General features: G+C 46.4%; 1 protein-coding gene across 17 annotated transcripts in view; it reads left to right on the top strand.

Moving 5' to 3' along the window:
- FBRSL1 (fibrosin like 1) overlaps positions 1–19,816 on the top strand; it is a 508,012-nt gene that overhangs the window by 449,562 nt on the left and 38,634 nt on the right. For all 17 annotated transcript variants that reach the window (XM_048322610.1, XM_048322613.1, XM_048322607.1 and 14 more), the window contains one exon: positions 3,166–3,211. In XM_048322610.1, the coding sequence (XP_048178567.1) occupies positions 3,166–3,211 (46 nt within the window). The remainder of the gene's footprint in view (positions 1–3,165; positions 3,212–19,816) is intronic.

Below are 19,816 nucleotides of genomic sequence, written 5' to 3'. Positions count from 1 at the left end.
AGAAACTGCTGCTCTGGGGACAGATATCAGATATGCTTAAAGTGCCATGGTTGTTGCTGGGGACAAGGGTGGGACCGTGCACGAAGGTTTTTATGAACCCCTGTGGTGGGTTCTGTGGCTGTGGGCTGTGCTCCAGGGCAAGGGAGATGAGCAGCCAGTGAACCAGGAAGGGTGGAGGTGTCTTCTGTCTGTGAGCTTCAGGCTGGGCAGGTCTCGCTGCCTTTTGCAACAACAAAAAGGAATTTGAGGGGTCTCTGAGATGGTCCTTCAGATGGAGACAGGCAGGAGGCAACGAGAGGGGGAAAAAGGGAAATTTTTTGTTTTATTTTGTAATTAAAGAACGTGTGATCTCCTGGAATGGCTTGAACTTCTGCATGAAAGACTCCAAATACCTGGTTTTGTTCACAAAGGAAGAATTCCACTTCTTTTTATTATTTTTTTTTTTTAAATCCTTTCTTAAACATATGCAAATTGTTTGCTTGGAACAGCAGAGTATTTGGGAGGGGACTTGTTTTAGCAGATGTGTTGGTTTGCTGGATTTTTTCACTCATTAGTGGGCTCCCTCAGACACATAGGTTTTATTGTATGCTTTCTTTAAAGGGTGACTGATAGAGTTGAATGATGTATTCAGGCTCTTCCTCCCCCAGCTTCCCTTCTGCCTTTACAGCAGCTCGCAGAATATCCTATAGCACAGGCATTCACTGTTTCAGAATGGTGCTCGTGCCAAAAACTGCTCAGATCTGGAGCTAGAAATCACCAGAAGTGAGAGCAAAAGTTACTGTAAACTCTAGGTGTGAAGGTTTGTGTCTGTGAACTGAAGCTGTGATGTTGAAAACGCTGCTCTGTAAATGTTGACTCTGATTGTGGAAGGCGGTGGCACATGCTGATAGCAGAAGACTGAGCAATAATCCGGGTGTTTTACTTTGTCTTTAAAGTGAATTTTGTGGCTTGGCTTCCTTAAACATTGTTTTAATATAGTGTGGACCTGTAGCACTGAGATCTTTAGCTCAGGGCTGGGCACTGCCAGTCTGCACTGAACCCTCAGTACCGAGGTGCACAGAAGGGAGTGAGCTGGTGGCTGCCACAAAGTGGTGTCGGTGAGACCGGACTCCACAGAGCAGGGGAAGCACAAAGCTTCTCCCAACTGGGTGGCTGCCACGGGCAGAGCAGGTCCTGCAGCCGTGGCTTTCTCCGGATGGCTCCCCAGGAAGGGCTCTCCCGAGCAGGCTCCTCTTGAGGGCTGCACACCCCGGCATCCACACCCAGCACTTAGGATTTGTGGCTCAGCGGCCGATTTACTGCTGGGGCTTTAGTGCAAGCCACGCTGAAGTTTCACTGCCTGTAAAATGGGGGAATCTTATTTATCCACCTGCCACGTGTCCGAGTGCTTGTGGAGTGCTTTGAGAGCAGGCCCTGGCTTTGCGTGAGCTGTTAGCATGGGTGAGTTCGCAGAGCCTGCAGATGTGTTCTGCGTCTGCGGTGACTTGGTGTTGATTATAAGTGAAAAATCTCCAAACAATGGGTTGTAAATTCAGAGTTGGCTGTCAAACGTTTTATGCACCACTGTTGTTGCTGCTGTGTGACGTTGTTGCACTTTCTTTGCAAACCAGCCTAGGCAAAACCTTGTTTAATCCTGGTTCTTCCTCTTTTTAATCCATGCAGTGAAGGGATCGTGCAGGTAACTGATTTTCCCTAAGATTTTAGGATCCTTTCGCTGAGCTGTGTAATGATCATACATGCCACAGCTACACGTGCAGCTTTGTCGTGGACATAATTCAGAATTTTTTTCTTATGTGTCTCAGCCTCAACCTATTTTTCATGTTGTTTTCCCTCTCTTTTTAATACATTTGCATTAAGTAAGACATTCAGTGCTTGCAGTGCCACTTTTCTTAGAAATAACATTAGTAGATCACTCTTGCTTCTTACTATATCTCATGCAGAACTTCTTGCATTTTACTATTTGTTTTTTTCCTTCTGAGTCGTCATTTAAAATATATAGCAATGTAATACAATTTGTAGTGCTCTTTATCATACAAATCTCCCAAGGCACCTTAGAATAAAATCAATAAAATCAAAAATAAAATCAACTTAGTTCAGCCATGTGTTGAATTAAATAATTCTTTTTAAAGGAGAGCCGGGGGAAAAAGGCTTTTTTCACTTTCAGTATCTTTTGCTCGTCAGCTTTGTACTTCACCCCATTTTATTCATGCAGCAGTCAGTGCCAACACGTTGATGATACTTTCTTGTAGATGGTAGTAATGTTGATTGTGCTCCTGCTCCCAGACCAGCTTTGATTCTGGAGAGGCTGCTTGCTATTTTATCAGATAGCGAGGAGGAAAAGCTTATGCTGAAATCGGTTGACTGTTTGATATCAGTGGGGGGAGGAAAGGAAGCCATCAAATTAATTCATAAAAGCTTTATTTACGATGAATGGACTTTTTTTCCCTGTCTGTCGTTATCATCTTGTCTGTAACCCAGTGACCCTGATTATCATGAAGCTGTTTACAAGGTTTAGGTTAATTGGATTTCTTTAACTATTTCCCAGAGCTGTGAGGAGCACAAATACACTGCTGTGGAGTTCAGACAGCATAGTACAATCCAGTCTGCAAGGATACGGGCTTCTTCCAAGAGGAAGTCGTTTTATTTCATACTCAACTAAGTGCATAGCAGCATGTACCTGTCATTTGGCATAATATTAAATAACACCCTCCTTCATACAGATGTGTTCAGTTGCAACTTGTGTTTCCAATACACAAATTACATTTTGCATGTTCAGCAAGAATTGAGCTTATTTTCAGTGAGAGAGCCTTTGAAATGTGTTTTGGTTGTTTTTTTTTTTTTTCCTTCAGCTTGATAGCAGTTTCGGTGGTTTTGTTTTTATATGAGGAATCATGGATAAAATAGCTGTGCATTGCATGGCTGCCTAAATAAACGAGACAGGAGGATATAGTTGGGTGAGATCAGGACAGTCAGTCCTCTTGCTTGGCTTTCATCTCCTCAGGATGCATGCTCGTTCTTTAATGGCACAACATTGCACCCTCCAGGTGCAATGCGCAACTGCAGGTCTCCAGATAACCCACTTGTTTTATGAGCTGTGTTTTTGTGAGCAAGCCTTCCGAATTTCTCCTTCAGGATTATTCACCCTCTCTTTCTCTTCTTTTTCAGGCTTCTGTAGGCTCTGAGAAGCTGTTCTCTCCTGCAGCAAATAAAGGTAAGTGATCTGGAGAAATGCTTTCCTTATCTTACAGCAAGAGATTTGGGTTGTGAATCCGTATGGTGCGAATAGCAGGACATCAGTTTTGCGAGAGCCTGTAGCTTGGCCACACACATTGTCATAAAGATCAGCTCTACAGGCTTGTGATGATTTAAGTTAAAATTTAGAGCTGCATTGTCTCAGTGTGGGGTGGGACTTCTTCCCTTCCAGTAAGATTTGTATGAAGTGTCTTGGAGAGAGGGATTATTGACAAAGGAGAAGTCAGTCCTTATTGTAGGGGATATGCTTCTCCCTCTAATACAATCAAATGCTCATTTCTTTTAAACAGATTAGTATTTCAGTGCTATCTGTGTCATCCTGACAAGGGCTTGCACATCCCTCTCCTGCCTTTGCCCGTGGAGCATTTGTGCCTGTACCTCTCGGTTGTCCAGGACATGGTGGAGGGTGCTCGGCAGAGCACAGCTCCGCTCTTGCTGTTAATGACAGCTACCTGTGATAGGCACTGGGTGTTGCTAAGAGACTGCCTCGTTCCACATCCCCTTGGGGGGCACAGCCACGGATCTCTAAATACGCCAAGCCCTCCTCTGAGGGCTCAGCACAGCCATAAAACCGGGCTGCTCTGCTTTCATGTGTTCCCAGGGATAATCTCACTGAGATGGGTACTGAGCAGAAATACCGAAGAAACAGGCTTGGAGAGGGCAAACTGTGGTACACGGTGGAAAGCATTGTGTTGGGAATGGTTCCACTTTGCCATGTGAGGAGGTTTGTGTGGCTCTGAATGAATTGCCAGGGCTTGTGGCTGTCTGCAGCATCCTCTGCATTGAGCTGCAAAATAAAATCAGTTCACAGCAATAGTGGATGTTAGGGGCATGCAAATACCCCAAAGAGGGGAGATGAGGCCCATCAATAAGAAGTGCTGAAATTACCTTCTTGCATTATTTCAGTGGGGCCAAGAAAGGAACAATTTGCAGTTGTGTAGGAGTAAGTGCTGGACATGGAAAGGCGGTTTGGTGGTTGTGTGCTCCCTCACCTGGATCCAGGCCCAGTTTTTAGCTGGGCTCTTCAGCAGCAGTAACTATTAGGAATTCTCTTTCTTTCCAAGCTTTGCAGATTTTCAATGCCAAATGTGGAAAACGATGACAAGCCCATTATGTTATTACATTTGCAGATATTTTTACAAAAGTATGCAGCTTTATCTGGGGAAAAGAGGGAAATTTAAACAAATGGTGGGGAAGAACATTTCTCTTCTCTCACTTGGCTCGCTGATAAGGCAAACCAGATTGCCCATACGGCACTGCCTCGGCAAAACAAAAATCTTGCCATCCTGCATAATGCCTGGCACAGAGATCTGCTGGAGAGGCTTATGTTGAAGCGTTAGCAGCTTTGTTGGCTCCTCCTTGTGCTGAAGCCCAAGATCTCCCACCCCTTCATATCATGGAGCAGCTCAGCAACATGAGTTTTCAAAATACCTCCCTATCAGGAAGTTAAATGTGCGAATGCCTGTGAATTTGCTGTCTTGAAGTTTGTGTTCAGTGCTGTTTATATCCCTGTAATTTCAGCCTGTTCCTGTTTTCTTTAATGTGGGTGTAGACATTGCCAGCTTTGGGTTCAGATCATGGGTTTTGTCTCAGATTTCTCTTTTACCCTGGCTCTGTACTGATGTACCTCGCTGATGGCATGGGCTGCCATCATGGGCAAGCTCTCTTGGGGCTACCTCAGCGTTTGGCACTTGGCTGGAGAGGTGAGAGAAATTTGCCTCAGCAAAGATTTTGTGCAGAAACCCAAACAGTGCTAAATTTTACCCCTCTCCCTGTTATCACTCCCGCAATGCAAGAGCCAGATTTGTCTCTTGCACATGCAAATGAACGCCGCTCCTACACGACCAGGCTGGGGGATGCCATATGGCCGGGAGAAAGTGACTTTCAAAGCATTGCACTTAAATTCCTTTTGTGAGATAAGAGCGTTGATTTAAGGCCATGTTCTCCAGGGCTGGAGCCGTGGTGGCTCTGTGGGGAGGGAGTTAGCTCAACACAGTTTCCTGATGGGCACACGCATGGTGTGGCACGTGCTCATCCTCTCCCGTGGGCATTTGCACCGTGCCCTTCTTTTGTAAACACTGGCGGCCTTTTTGGAGAGATATTAGCTAGCAAATGTGCAGCATCCATGCTGCAGCTTTTATTGAAGGTAACCAGGCTTCTAAAACACATAAAGTGGATTCATTGTCTGGTGTAATTCCCCCTGTTCCCAGTTCATTGTTTGGTGCAACTCCCTCTGTTCCCACAAACTTTCCCTGGGGATGTCTTCGGCCCTGCGTATTTGTTTTATGCCTTCCTAGTTTATCAGCAGCTTAGCAATGCAATTAAGTATTAAGATAGGCGGGTTACGCTTATTTGAGGCTGGAACAGCTGTAAAATGTAACCTTTGACCGCATTTGAGAGCTCCACAAAAGGCTGGAGGAGCAGCGTCTTTGTCTGGGGCTCTCTGGGTAACGTTTGCCTTTGCCCCTTCCCCGGCAGGGCCGCGGTGGTGGCCGTGCTCCTCCTCCTGACACCAGTTCATCCGCAACAGCAGATGCACGGCGTGGATGTCCACTTCGGGGACCAGTCGCTATTATGCTGCAGAGAGAGGTGTCCTGACCCGGGGTGACCTTGGTAGTCACAGCTGTGATATAGGCTGAATGGGGCACTTTGAGCTTCCAGCAGAAGAGGAGATTAAATCCTCTGTGTGAGGAAATAATAATTAAAAGTAAGGGCAGAGAAGCCGTGATCTGCTCTGCTGACAGTCTTTGTTTTCTGATGCAGAAAAGTGTTTGTTTGGCCAACTTGTCACTGCAGTACAGAGTTACAAGGGCATTTGCTGCCAAGGGCCGGGTGTTACATCCTCCTGGAGAATAAATCAATAAACAAATAATAAAGGTCTGTTTGCTCTCTCCTGCAGCTCCTTTCTCACAGGAATCTGCCAGCCAGCCCTTCCTTTTTCTGAAGGACAAATACCAGGAAGGGCAGGGGAAGCATAGGCGAAAGCCATATCTGTCCCTCCATCTCCAGGTGGGAGGATGAGGCAGAGGAGTGACAGTGAAGGATAGGAAGGCAGATGAGTTGTGGGGCTGAGGAGGAGAGAGGGATGGTCACCCCTAAGTCACTGCAAGGAACTCCTCCTGCCTGCTGAAATGACGTTGTGAAGTGTGTGGGGTAGGATAGTTTGTATTTTATGGACTTGAGCGTTGGGTCCTCTCTGCTGGCTCCCTCCAGCAGTGGGCTTCCCTCGTGAGTCTGACTGGAGGCAGTTGAGCTTTCTCCCACCACTCCTTGCTCCAGACCTGCTGTATGCCAGGGAAAGCAGGAGAGGTGGTGCCTTTTGTACCACAATAGCCTTGCAGCTGCAGCCCAAGTGACCTGCTGGGTCCCCAGCATTTGAACCCAAGGCCACTGCTGGAGTGAGGGTGAAATGGATGTCTTAAAGGAGCTGTTTCTCTTGCTTGGTTTGATAGGTCAAAGGCCCTAGGGAGGAAAACCTCCATCGAAAAGTGGAGCAGCAGGGCAGCAGCCAGGGTTTCTCCATTCATAACCCCAGGCAGGCAGTGTGTGAGGAGGTGCCTGTGAGATGAAAGAGGTGTCCAGGAGCCCCCAGGGCATGAGATGCCCATGGAGGAGCCATTACACAGCCATGTCTGCCCTGCAGCCCCAGGAGGCACTGGGCAGCAATGTGGTGGAAAAGAGCTTTGAAGTTTGTTGAAGACAGCATGTTGTTCTATCTTTGGATCAGAATCAAGCTAGGCACGGAGGGAGCAGTGTAATCCGTTTGTCTGGTGGCACAGAGTGACTGGCCAGGACCCAGCCCTGCCCTGGCTGTTGGGGGCTCGCTGAGCTCCATGCCTCAATTTCCCCCTCCTGCAAAATGAAGACTAATGCTTGTCAGCCAAGTGTGCTCAGAGACTTAATTAATGAATGTTTGTCAAGCGATTTATCAAGAGATCCTTTTAATGAGAGATTCCATAAACAGTGCAAGGCTTCATTTTCATGGCAATAATAAATGACAGTGAAAGTAAGTCTTATCCTTCCCCCGCATATGCACCCCCCCAGGAAAAAAGATTGCTTACCCTCCGCTCTTACTTCTCCATGGGTTTCTAGGCAGAGGGCTTTGAAGTGCTATCTTTCATCATGAACTGTACACATCCTCAAAGCTCTAAAGCTCACAGCCTGTGTCTTATCCCTCTGACAAGAGGGAGGCAAGCTTTCTCGGCATGCAGGTCGTAATTGTCAGCCATGGGATGTGCCGCAGCCACCCGCCCCAGCGGGCTAATGCAGCTTATGCTTCTTTGAAGTTCCCTCCCTTTATTTTCTGTCCTCTTGACCACAAAACTGTGCCTTGGGCCAGCAAGAGAGATTTCTTGTTCAGAGACGACACTGAACTCTGACAAGCACATCTGAACCAGAGAAGAACCCTTGTTCCTCTGAGATCGCTGCTCCGTAATGTTGTTGCCTTAAGGGGACTGTCTCTCCTTTTTCTCTCTGCTTCTTCTCTTCCTTTTTCTTATTCTTTTTTTTTTTTTTTTTTTTAATTCAGCACTAAACTGTCACACTAAATCATTTTAAAAGCTGGAACTACAAAACCGCCAGTGTAGGACATGCTGTTAAAAACTGATGGTTATTACGGTGAGAGGGGAAAGGAGGGGCAGGGGGGCAGGGGCAGGATGGGAGAGCGGCATGTCAGCTCTCCAGGAGGAACCTGTAAGTGCCCGGTGAAGCAGAAAACAACCTGAATGCAGCTGAGCTCAAAATACCGTGCTTGGCACAGGTTTGCAGCAGCAGCACAGCTGAAAAGATGCTCAGCACTGACAGGGAAATCAGGAGCCCAGTGTCTCCCGGGCTTGCCATGCTGCCTGCATGCCTTGGTCCTGTCCCCCGGTGCTCTGTCTCCAGCTGTCAGGGTCAGAGACTCCCTGTCTGGGCTGGGACAGCATCTCCTTTAGTCAAGTCCACCTCTTCTTCAGGGCTTTCCCTTACTGTGCCAGGAGGGAGAGCTTTCCATCACTGGAAGGTCTGCACAGACAGAGCAAACGAGTCTCACCACACCCGGTCAGGCTGTGTTTTGCATGAATGGAGGTCAGGAGAGATGTCATAAATTTTCCCAGTTTTCTTGTGTGGGGTCCACAGCGGGATCTGAGATTCATCCTGTCTCTTGATCTCAGTTTATCCCCATGTTCTGGTTACATTTTGATGAGGTCACCATCTTGTGCTTGATTACCTGCACAACCAGGGAACTTGAGGGGGATGATGATTTACAGCTGAACCTTTGGACAAGAGTCCACCATGATTACAGGCATGCAAAAATTTCCCCAGCAGCATCTGTAATAATAAATAAGTAACACATTTATTTAGATAGCAACCATATTGCTATGATTTATACAGTGCTCAGGATGCTCTGCAGCTGATCTGCTCCCCATGCTGCATCTCTTGTGATTTTATCCCAAGCTTCCAGGACTCTCTGTTTTTCATGAAACCCAGGCCCTCAGATGATTGTACCAAAATCTAAGATTTAATTTCATTATTTAGGCAAGGCTTTGGTCTTCCTGACTACAGAGAAGAGCCTGGAACTTCTTACTCTTCTGTGCTTCAAAGACAGCAGGCAGTCATAAAAAAGCTCAAACACTTTGGATTTAACCTTGTTTTAAAGATAATTTGTGATTTGTAAATGCTTCTGGGGTTGGCAATACTGGATACCCTGAGCTTAATGCTAAATCCTGTGTGTGAGCCCATCCCAGCATCCTCTTTTTGAAAGGTTCTATCTAATTTTGCACTGCCATTAGCTTTCTTGCATATGCATATACATAATTACACAGTGGTCTGAGAAGGAGGACTTCGATTTTCAAAAAGCGTGGGTAAGCGAGATAATCACCTAAGTCACAGCCAGTTACCCGCGTTTCAAACCAAAACCAAACGCAGAAAATAGTGCAGTAAGTGCAGTCTTTTAGTCTTGTAGTTTCTGATTTAGCAGACAAGGCTCTGGAAAGTTCAGCCTTCTCTTTGGGAGTGGGAATGCACTCTCTGTCTCCCCTGTTAGCTATTTTGTATGTATTTATTAGTCCAGGCTATAGCCATCCCTATCTGCAGCAGCTGTCTGTGAAATAATGATGGACAAGGAAGAGACCATTCACTTTAACCACACTGTCTGGTTAGTTTGGTAAAACTCCGACTGCAAAAGTGGATAATTTATTAACTTTGACACAAACTGAGTGTTGTGTGCCTCCCAAAGTGAGAGCTGCCTCGTGCAGGCCGGCAGGGTTTGCTTGCACCGGTGGCCGTGTGGTTTGCACAGCCATCTCCGGGCTTCTCCCCTTCCGGTGAGCCAGCATAGAGCTTTCTTTGTAGCTTCAGGCTGCAGCCAGGAGAGTTGAAAAGTTGAATTATAAACATTTCCAGGCCTTCTGGTTGGTGTCTTGTGTTTTGTTTTGTTATTTTAAGGATGTGGGGTATGTTGCTGCATTCCCGTCAGTGGGATTAGAATGAATAGAAGCAATACTGTAGGAGATAAAATGTGTTTAATTATTTATTTGAGAATTACAGACTGAAATTGCTTTTTGATTTAAAGCTTCCAAGTCATGGATATGTTTTCGGAGTAGAGAGAGACTCACAGAAACATATATATGCACAATTATCTAGGGTAATGTAAGAAGTCTCTTTGCTCAACTGCCCTTCCTCCACAGAATTTGTTCATTTCCTTAAAGATTTTAAATTTCAAATGCGGCTTTGTTAAGTATCACAGAAAGCTAACAGCATGCTGTGCCTTGCCCACCAAAACATAAATAAAATAAATAAAGTCTTCGTTGTATAAATGTTATGAAGTGGGTGGTTTATTTTCTTTAATTATATTTTTTATTTAAAATAAACTATAGAAGAAAAATATTATATATCCTGAACGGGCCAGCACAAACTCATATTGATTGAGTAGGCACATTCTGGCTTCTCTCGGTTCATGTAAAACTAGATAAAAGGACCATCAAACTGTAAATCAGAAGAAAAAATAGAAATTCCTTCCAAGTGCATGCAGTAGTTTACGTTGCCTAGGCTTTTAAAGGGCATTTGAAAGATACCATCTTTTTACTCCTTGTTTATAGTTTGTTTTTCTTTTGAGTAGCAAAAGCCAACGGGTAAAGTCTCAGTGCTTTCTCCAGCTGCGGTCCCTGGTTGCATCTCAGCACAGAAGGATGCTGTAGGGTGGCGATGTTAAGAGCAGCAGTTGCAGCCCCCACAAAACTGTTGGGTCTTCTCAATTCTGCTTTTAAAATACCTCAGAGACATGTTTTATTCATGGAAGATTTTGTAAAGCTTCAGTTTCTGAGAAAGTTAAACGCTGGGGGTAAACCTGATTCCCTCTTCCAATGGGCGAGCACTGCAGTGCGGGATGAGGGGAGGTGTCTGGTACGGGTCTGAGCTGTGCCCACCACATCCCCAGGATTTAAGTCAGGCTTGCTCTTTGCAAAGGAGAGTCCCCATTCTCTCCAGCCCCCTGACCTGAGACGCTGCTCAGCCCGGGCTTGTGCTGGTTTCCCCAGCTCTCCAATGCCCCTCTCCAAGCCGCTCTCCCCCCAAGCTGTTTCTGTGTTAGTGGAGCAGTTTGACAGGGTACCCGTGGGCAGCTGTGCTGTGCTCTGTAATAGCCCATTAGGGACTCCTGCAGACACAGCAGTCCCTCACAGTGCAGGTCACCGGCACAGAGCAGGGCAGCCTGACTGTCCACAAGGGATTTGACAAGGCAGTGCTGGTGCGGGGGGGAGCTGGGTCTGACCACGGGTCAGCTGGTGTTCCCTTCTGGGCAATCAGTGGGAGTGATCAATGAGACCAGGGCATGCTGTTTAATTGCAAATGGATGTGGCTACTCTTTTGTGTGCAATGCTGGCGAGGTCTGTAAGTCCCAGCAAGAGACTTCGGGAAAAGAGGATGCTGTCAGCATGTTGCTGCTTCTCCTGCTCCTCTGACCGCCCCTCCAGAGACTGAGGCCTTTCTCCCGGGACAGGGGTGGGGCTGATGACAGGACCCCGCTGTCCTGATCAGCCTGTAGCAGTCCATGCTGTTTCTCATTTGGGCTTGGTTTTTCTGTATTAGCTTCATTTGAAATCAGTGCTGTAAGTGATGGAGCTCTCTGTTCCTGTCCTGTGGGAGGGGAGGAGGGAGGCTGGGTTTGGGGCTTGCTTTCAGCCATGGGGTTCCTGCCGTTTTCTCCTTTAATAGCCATGTGAGCTGTGCACGCATGTGCTCGCTGCTTCCCTCACCTCCGTGCTTCGCTGGCCATCCTTCCTGCTAACAAGGGCTGAACACATTCCCCGTGGAGCCTGTTAATGTTGCTGCCGAGCTGCCTGGGGACTCACAGCATGAGGCTTTCCTTCCATCTCTGCTGCTCCGGGCACTCGGCCCCAGCTCCCGGGCTCAGTTCAGCCAGGTAAAGCCATACTGACTCCATTGACTTCCCTGTATTTATTTGGGTTTACATCAATGTATAAGAGCAGGACTTGGCAGAGTGTGTTGTGTTTGTGTGTCTGTGTTTCTGAAAAGGATACTTGTTCTAGTTTGTTGGGTTTTTTCCCCAAACAGTAAATATTTTCTTGTAAATCGCTGGGACAGAAAAGTGACTACAGTGCTTTTAGTTCGTGTAGTTGCTTTAAATTGATGGCAAGGACTTGCAGGAGGCAATAGGAAATTAAAATCTTTTTATATTTTTTTAACCATCCTGCAAAATTTATTGCAGAATTATATCCCCACTTTGGGATTCTGTCGGACAGTTCAAAAAGCCTGTGGAAAGGTTCTTGTTCACCATTAAATTTTTTAAGTTATTGAAGTAATTTTATGGAACCCTATTAAGTTTCTGAAGAAACATACTGGTTTCATCACTAATAAATTCTTAAAGGCTTTTATCCATAAGGGAATAGTCAGAGTTCCAGATCTCTCTCCAGTGAAGTGGACATTAACTTTTGCCTTGTTGGAGATATATTCTTAAAAAGTATCAGCAAGGTGAGTGGCAAAGCTGGGAGAGCCTGATTGCACCCAAGTACATCATCAAGCACTATGGGATGGTAGGTGCTTTGCCAGTCCACCCACTGGAGTTTGGGTGGAGATTTTAGAAAGGAGAAATTTGTATTAAAAGGTGAGGAATAAGATTACAGATGCATCTATACAAATAAATCCCTGTGTGGTGTTAAACTTAGACCCTGGCATCTGTTTCTGAGCACCATCATGTTCAGGAGAGGTTGCAGCCTTGGAAAAGACACAGTGCAGCCTGGAAGTCCCTGTGTCTCAGGCACTCGTGGTGCTTTCAAAATAATGCAAAATAATGTGTTCACTGTGCTCTTGCACCACATCCAGAAAAGCACACAGAAACTTCCTCCCAGTGAAAGCAGAGCATCAAGCTGGCTTTGTGCTTCACTTAGTGCTCACAAGCGCCTTTCGTGTGTGAGTGCAGAGCCACCTGATGCACAGCGAACGGGCTAGGAGGGAAATAAAATTGTGTAATTGCCAGTTTCCTTCAATTCCGCTCCCTCTCCCGTTGTGCATAAAGGAGGCTATTTAAGTCTCAGCTGGAGTGAGGCTTGGTAATAAGCAGACATCTATGAACCTGCATCTGCTGCTGGTGTCTGCTAAGTTTGTTCTGTATTTCCATATTTATTGACAATCCTGTTTTGGGAGAGATCTGTCTGAATGCTCCGTGTCTCGTACTGTGAAACCTGTGGAAGAGGAGTTTGTCCCTTCAGTCCCATGAGTCTTTGTCCTTGGGACACCTTGGGAAGTGCAGGATCAGGCAGCATCACTGAAGTTCTCATCAGAGTTTGCAAACCCACCACAAGCTGCGTTGACTTGTAAAGCCAGAGCCTGCTCCCTGGGAAGCTCTGTGCAAAGCAGGGTGGCAGAAAAGGGCCAGCCTTGTTGGATGAAACAACGAACATTTTAATGTTCTCAGTATTATGTGATTTGGCTTCCAAACAGCTAAGCTGTCCCCAGCCACTGGCTTTTGTACATGGCTGGCCTTCTCTGGGCACAGGAGAGGTGCTCACAGTGCAAGCCCTGCAGAGACAATGTGATTTAATAGAGGCGTAATGGCTGGAGGAAGAAATTTACAGTGTGAGCATTGAATGTTTATACAATAATGAAGATGTCATTATTTTTGTTGTTGAACCAGTCTTTGAGCTAGAAACATGCAACCAACAACTAAAATATGTTCATTACATTCCGTACTGATCAATTTAGTAACCAAAGTGGAGCAGATTATTTTATGCCTTTCATTGTATCAATAAAAATGTTCCCTGAGCAAAATGTACCTTTTGGCCTGAAATATTTTTGTGTTACAGGCTAGTCTCTGGACTCTTTATGTCATTCTAGCAGTATGTGCTCTAAAGCTGCCTTCAGCAGACATCTGGGGACTCCCCACTGACTGGCAGCATAGTCAGCCAAGCTTAGTTCTGAGGCCAGGGCAGAAAAGGGTTGTGAGCAGCAGAGCACCCTTTTGCCAGCCACACAGGTGGGAGCAATTCAGAGACCTCTGAAGATACTCCAGATGGCTCTGTGAGCTGTACCAGGAGTTTAGATGCCCCCAAGAGCCCATGTCAGTCATCTCAAGGCTGGTCCAATGAGAAATGCTACCTGGGCTACATTGCTTGCAGTCTCCCCCAGTAATACCATTGCTTCACACTAACAGGCCAGCATGGCTACGTGCAGAGCCGGAGTTTGAAAACACTACCAGAGAAGCTCTCTCCTTTTCTCTCATCAATTCTCTCCTCCCAAAGATTGAAGAGAACTGAGTCTAGGTTTTTGGCTCAGACCCGTGCCTGCTGCATACATTTCCTCCACCAAATGGACACCACTATAAACCTCTTCCTGCATCATTTCCTGCAGGCCTGTACTAAACATGCCACCCAGGTGTCCCCGTGTAAAGCCACTTCTTGCTGTGGCTGCTTCTGTTGCTGCTGGCAGACTTGCCTTTGCGTGCTCACGGCAGGGCTCCCATCACAGCGTGTTAATTTTTAACAAACAAAGACTGCGTTTTGATTTGGAAGGGACTTTCCTATCAGTTTGTATCAGAGTTTCTCTTCAAAGGAAAGGCTGGATTTTGTTTTGTTTTATTTTCTGTTTTCCCCTCTTTTAATATGATCCCTGCAATTTTGTTTTCACTGAAATATTGACTGGCAGCATTGCAAATTGCCTGCATGCAGTCAGGAGCTTGCCAGCACTTTCTTACTCAGCTAGCCATCAAGGTTGTGGATTCCACCACAATCGGTGCCAGGAAAGCTGTTGATCAAAAATATTCCTAACATCTGTGAGTCCTCTCCATCCAAATGAGATGTAGTTACATTCTCCTTTTCCCTACGCTCCTTCCAAAGTGTTGCTTCAGACACCTAGAAAGCCCTGGTTGCAAATCATAAGCTGATCTCTGTTTGATTTGCAGCTCCATTTCCAACTCTGTCGAAATCCAATATAAACTTCGAAGTGCCCTTCCCCCAAGCATAATATGTGAAAAATATCTGCCTGCAAAGGGAGAGCAGACGGGCTTTCTTTGCCCCAAGCATCATTTGATCCAGATGCTGTCCCATGCTGTCTATGGCCACTGTGGTCACAGGCCAACAAGGACAGTCTTGTGTGAGTGGGGAGAGAGGACATGGCACAGAAGAGGCTGCCAAGCATGCCCAAAGCCACACACACACACATACACACGTGTGTGTGCACACTCGATTCTGCCAGCACAAGGAGGGAACTGGGGGCAGGGGGGGGAAAGCCTGATTTCCCTTCCACCCTGTTCTTACCACCACCACCAGTTCACAAGCCAACTATTAAATAATTAACGTACCCAGTGGGGCAGGAGGAATCAAAAGCTGTTGTGTTCCCAAGTTTTCTCTGGCTCTGAAAGGCACGGCTTGCTGTGTATTCTGGCACCTTGGAGCGGGTTTTCCTCCCTCCTTCGCCTCCCCCTTATTATCCCGTATGTGTGCTGGAGAGGGAAGTGGCGTTCCCAGCCCAGCGGGGGATGACTGTTATTTCAGACTAGCAACAGGGGAAAAGGAACAGCCTGTTGCCTGATTGATGTTTGTTTTTTGTGGACAGACACCAAAGGTTCATTAGAGACGGAAGGTTTGGGAGGAGGGGGGCGGCGGCGGGGGAGACACTCGCTCTTAAGGAACTATTGTACCCCTGTGCACTAACCTGGGCCTGCACTTTCTTTGACTTCTGTGAATGTCTCAGCTGTACCATTTTGGCCCTGGCAACTTTAGGAAAATATACACACCACAGAGGTTCCAGTGAAAGCTCTGCAATGAGGGGGTCAGGGGAAAAGGAAGGGGAGGAGAGAACAATGCAGTAGGTTTTGCTGTAATTAATTTCAAATGTGCTGCGCATCTGTCCTCCTCGGGTTTCAAAGGGAACGAGGGGAGCTTGCAGGGCTTTTCCTACCACATCTGTTGTCTTTCCAGAGGTGGGCTTGGAAAGGCATCTTTCCTTCCATCTGTGGGTTTGACCAGTCTAGCGATGTGGAACGCCGAGGGCAGCAAACCAATGCTGAAAATTATGTGCTGTCTAGAGGTGGAGGAGAGGGAGAGGAAGGAAGGGTGTGGAGGAGCTTTTCTTCTTACCACACTGGGTAGATGAAGTTGGAGAGACTGAGGAGGTTGGTGTTGGGTAAAGTGATTTCTCTGCAAAGAGTTAGTAGAGCACATTTGCTTGAATAGCAAATGTTGTTATATGCTACTGTTGTTGGTCCTGAAAAGCTTCCAGGTTTTGGTGCAGGTGAACTGTGTGGTTACAAAGCTTCTAAAGATTTGGGTCAAACTCTCAATCTCTTGTTGACTTCATGCCTTTGAAAAATCTCGCTTCCTATAATTGGGTGGTAACTAGTAAGTTTAGTGTTAAATCTTTGGTATTATGGCATCTTGAGTAGAAATAGTTTCTTCTGATTGCTGTGTTTGAAATACCATCTTTTGGACTGTGCTGTATGACACACAAAACAGGAGCTTGGCATCTGCCACAGGGCATTGTCCTTGTGTCCTTTGCCTTCAGGTCTCAATAGCGATGAAGTCACACAACTGCAGCAGTAAAGAGAAGCAAAATGGGCCTGTTAGACTATTGACTTTACTCCCCTCAACAAGATAACCAGATGCTAATTTGATAGCACTATGAATCGTAGCCAGAAAAATCAGTAAAACAGAAACTTAAACTACACTAAATTACTGTTAGTGCTTTAACAGCTCTATTTTCAAATTGCTCCTTGCTTAGAAGCTTGCACTGAACCCTGGAGCTGGTGGATAATGACCTCTTGTTTAAACACGTGGCTACTTTACGATCCTTAGCTCTTAGAGAAACCAACCTCAATATCGGGCGGTGAATATTTCTGAAGTTTGCCCATAAGGAAAACATTTCTACAGGGTGATTGAAGAAAGTGTTCTCTTTTCTGGTCAGAAACCAATTCAGTGCAGCCACAACATGCTGAATACCCCAAAAGTACTTGAGGTGGGCGCTTGTTTGTGATACAGTCCTCTCCAGGATGCCAGCGCTGGTGTGTGACAAGTAGAGCATGACCATACAGTGATAAATGGTTTTGTGGTTCTTTGGAGGGGATGTAAATACTGCAGCGCTGTTCCAGGGTGTGTAAAGGCATGTGTTGGGCTTTGTAGGCTTACAAACTAAATAGACTTTCTGGCACTGGTGTGGGGCTGGCTGCTGAAAAGCTGGTCAGTGATGGAGTTTCACCAAATGTATGTGCAGTGCGTGGGGTGGGGTGGGCATGACTTCAGACTGTGAACAGGCAAAATTGATATGGAGAACCAAAGAAATGGGGAGAAGCCCAGAGCTTCTGAATGTGGCATGTCTGCAGAAGACTGCAAGGACTTCAGACCTTTTTTCTCTATAAATTTCTTGTGGAGGGAAGGGAAATCACATTTGGAGAACATTCAAACCCACTGCCACCCCCTCTTTGTGGAGAGAAACCCATATGAGAAAGGAGGAAGAGCTGAGTCAAGTCCAGGTTTAATTTCCTGATCCTCCTCCATAGGAAGAAATATCCCTTCCTTTTAACTCTTGAACAAACAACTGCATTGGCCACATCATAGTGAAGTATCCCTTAGATCACATCGAGATAAACCTGGATTCCAGCATTTGCTCCTGGTCATGGATGTTTTTGTGCCTTGTGCTTGCCAGCAAATACAGGAAAGGAGCAATACCTGAGGCCTCTGCAGAAAGCACATCTATTCCTCCGCCTTCTTTGCTTGTAGCTGGACTGGAGACCATATCCTAATTCCCTGCACACAGGGAGCAGCCATAACAGCACTTTGGAGCACAGCAGGGGTGCTTTGAATTCTCGCTCTCAAGTCTTGGCCATGCCTTTCCAGCTTGTCGCCTCTCCCTTCAGCAGTTTTGACAATAAGGGAAGAAGAAAGGCGGATGGCAGGGCTGGAGAGGGGAGGTGGGGAGCGAGCTGCTGTCCCGGGGCTGCAGTTCTTTCCAGGAGAGCTGCTGTCTCCAAGTGCCACACAGCAAGCCCAGCCTTTGCCAACCGTGTCCTGGGCGTCCTTTCCAAGTCAGACTTCTTTACCTGTCAAGTATAAGGCAAGAGATTAAGGTATATTGTTCACCTCAGTATATTGTGATGTTTCTCTCCAAGGCTGAGGATCAGAAACTTACTGCAGGGGGGAGAGTTTTGCTAAAGAATCAAAGCAAAGCCCCAAGGAGGGTTTTGCAGGTCTGGCTTTTTGATCTAGCACAAAACTTTGTTCAAACATTGGATGGTTTCTATATGTTTGAAAAGGATAGAGGCTTTTGCTGGTTTTGTAAAGCTAGATCTCAAAATCCAGGGCAGAAGACAGGCTCAGCCCTTAGCCCATCCCATCAGGCTCTGGAACTGATGCAGTCTTCCTGAAATCCCCCATAAAGCAGGCAGAGCCACCCTGCTCCTTGGCATCACAGGAGGCAGTGGGTGCAGGTACGTTCATCCTGCCTGTCCTGCAGCTGCAGGGCTGGGGTGCCTGGGGGCACAGAAGCACACAAAGCAGCAGGATGTGCCTGCCATCTGAGCGACTCCCACGGGTGCTCAGTAAAACCACGGGAATTGGACTTTTCCTCTCCTTTTATTAGTTACAAATGATTTTTCTCTCCTTTGAAGGATTCCTACCACCTGTTCCTGTCAGCCAGCAAGATTTGCTTTAGAAGCTCATCTTAAAAAGGGAGAAGGGAGGGATGGGGTATTTCAGGAGCCTTGAACCACTGAGAGTTTGCCTTTGGAGATTCACAAGGGACGAGCAGGAACTGGGAATGCTGTAGGGAGGTATTAAATGAGGCCCTTTTGTTTCACTCCTTGTAGAGCATGAAAATGCCCAAGGCATGAATACTCTGTTCAGATTATTCTTGAACATTTAAATGTCTGTTCTGGTAATTTATAAAATGAAGGGGAGGGAAATGCCTTACACAAGGAAGAAAAGGGAGACCTTTACTGGCATATGCCAGCACTGGTATCTGGGGAGTTGTTCTCTGCTGCTGTGGGAACAGGGGGAGAAGGTGGATTTATCTTGTGGATGCAGCAAAGCTTCAGTCCCCAGAGATGTGGTGTGGCATCGGAGAGGCTGACTGCTCCCTCAGTGTCTTTCTCCTCCTTTCATGATGGGGAATATCTTTGCTTCCTTCCTGCCACTCGTGGTTGTGTTCAGTCTTAAAAGAGGACAGGATTTTTCAGAAATGTGCAGCACCCAGCATAAGGGGAATCTGGCTTTGGTTTTAACAAATTCATGGGAAGAAACGTACTCATTCAGAGCAGGTTCTCCGAGCCTCTGGCAGGCTGAGAGCTCATTGGGAACAGCCCAGCTCAGAGCCAGCCTGCCTGCGAAACAAAGGGCTGAGGAGAACCATCTTAAAAACACAGGAATACTAACTGGCTGTGAGAGCTTCTTCCATCATTTCCCCTGCTTCCCATCTCTATATATAAAATAATGGGTGCTCTGTCCCTCCTGGCCTAATTCCTGCTTGTGGAGTGACCATAAGGTAGAATGTGATAGCCCAGTCATTGCCATTAGCCATGAGCATAACCTGTAACAAAAGCACTGTTGCTAGTGTTGTTCTTGTGGCAATTACCCCACTGTGAGGTCCACAGCCCCAGCATGGACCAGTGCTACTGTTTTCTGTCTTCTGGGAACACTGACAGAGCAAAGCAAATATAGGTCACTTCTCTGTTAGGGTGAGGAATCAAGAGGATGGTGTGGATTTTATTACTTTCAGATATTTGGGCTAGAGGCTCTCATGCTGTCAGAGCTGAATCATCTCTCAGCCAGTTTGCACGCAACATATGTGATAGATTTTGCAAATGAATATGTTAATGTGGGAGGAGGTGGTTTCCCCTGAAACCAACTGCTGGCACTTTGGAGTGTTGTCCTCAAAAACAAAACCATATTGTGTCCTCAAAACCAAAACCAGTGGCACCAGCCCTTGGATTCTGCCCCTTGAGAGATGAGGCATTTCATTTGTAATCGTTGAATTGATTAACCATTTCGGGGTCCATTAGAACAAATGAATTTCCCCTCCTTGCAAGGATCTAGGATGTCATCTCCAGTTAGTTTAATATGAGCAAAAGTACCTCAAACCA

This window comes from Corvus hawaiiensis, chromosome 18 (genome assembly GCF_020740725.1).
Source record: "Corvus hawaiiensis isolate bCorHaw1 chromosome 18, bCorHaw1.pri.cur, whole genome shotgun sequence".
In the NCBI taxonomy this organism is placed as follows: Eukaryota; Metazoa; Chordata; class Aves; order Passeriformes; family Corvidae; genus Corvus; species Corvus hawaiiensis.
Note: the sequence above shows the minus strand (reverse complement) of the source record. Positions and strands in the feature narration are given on the sequence as shown.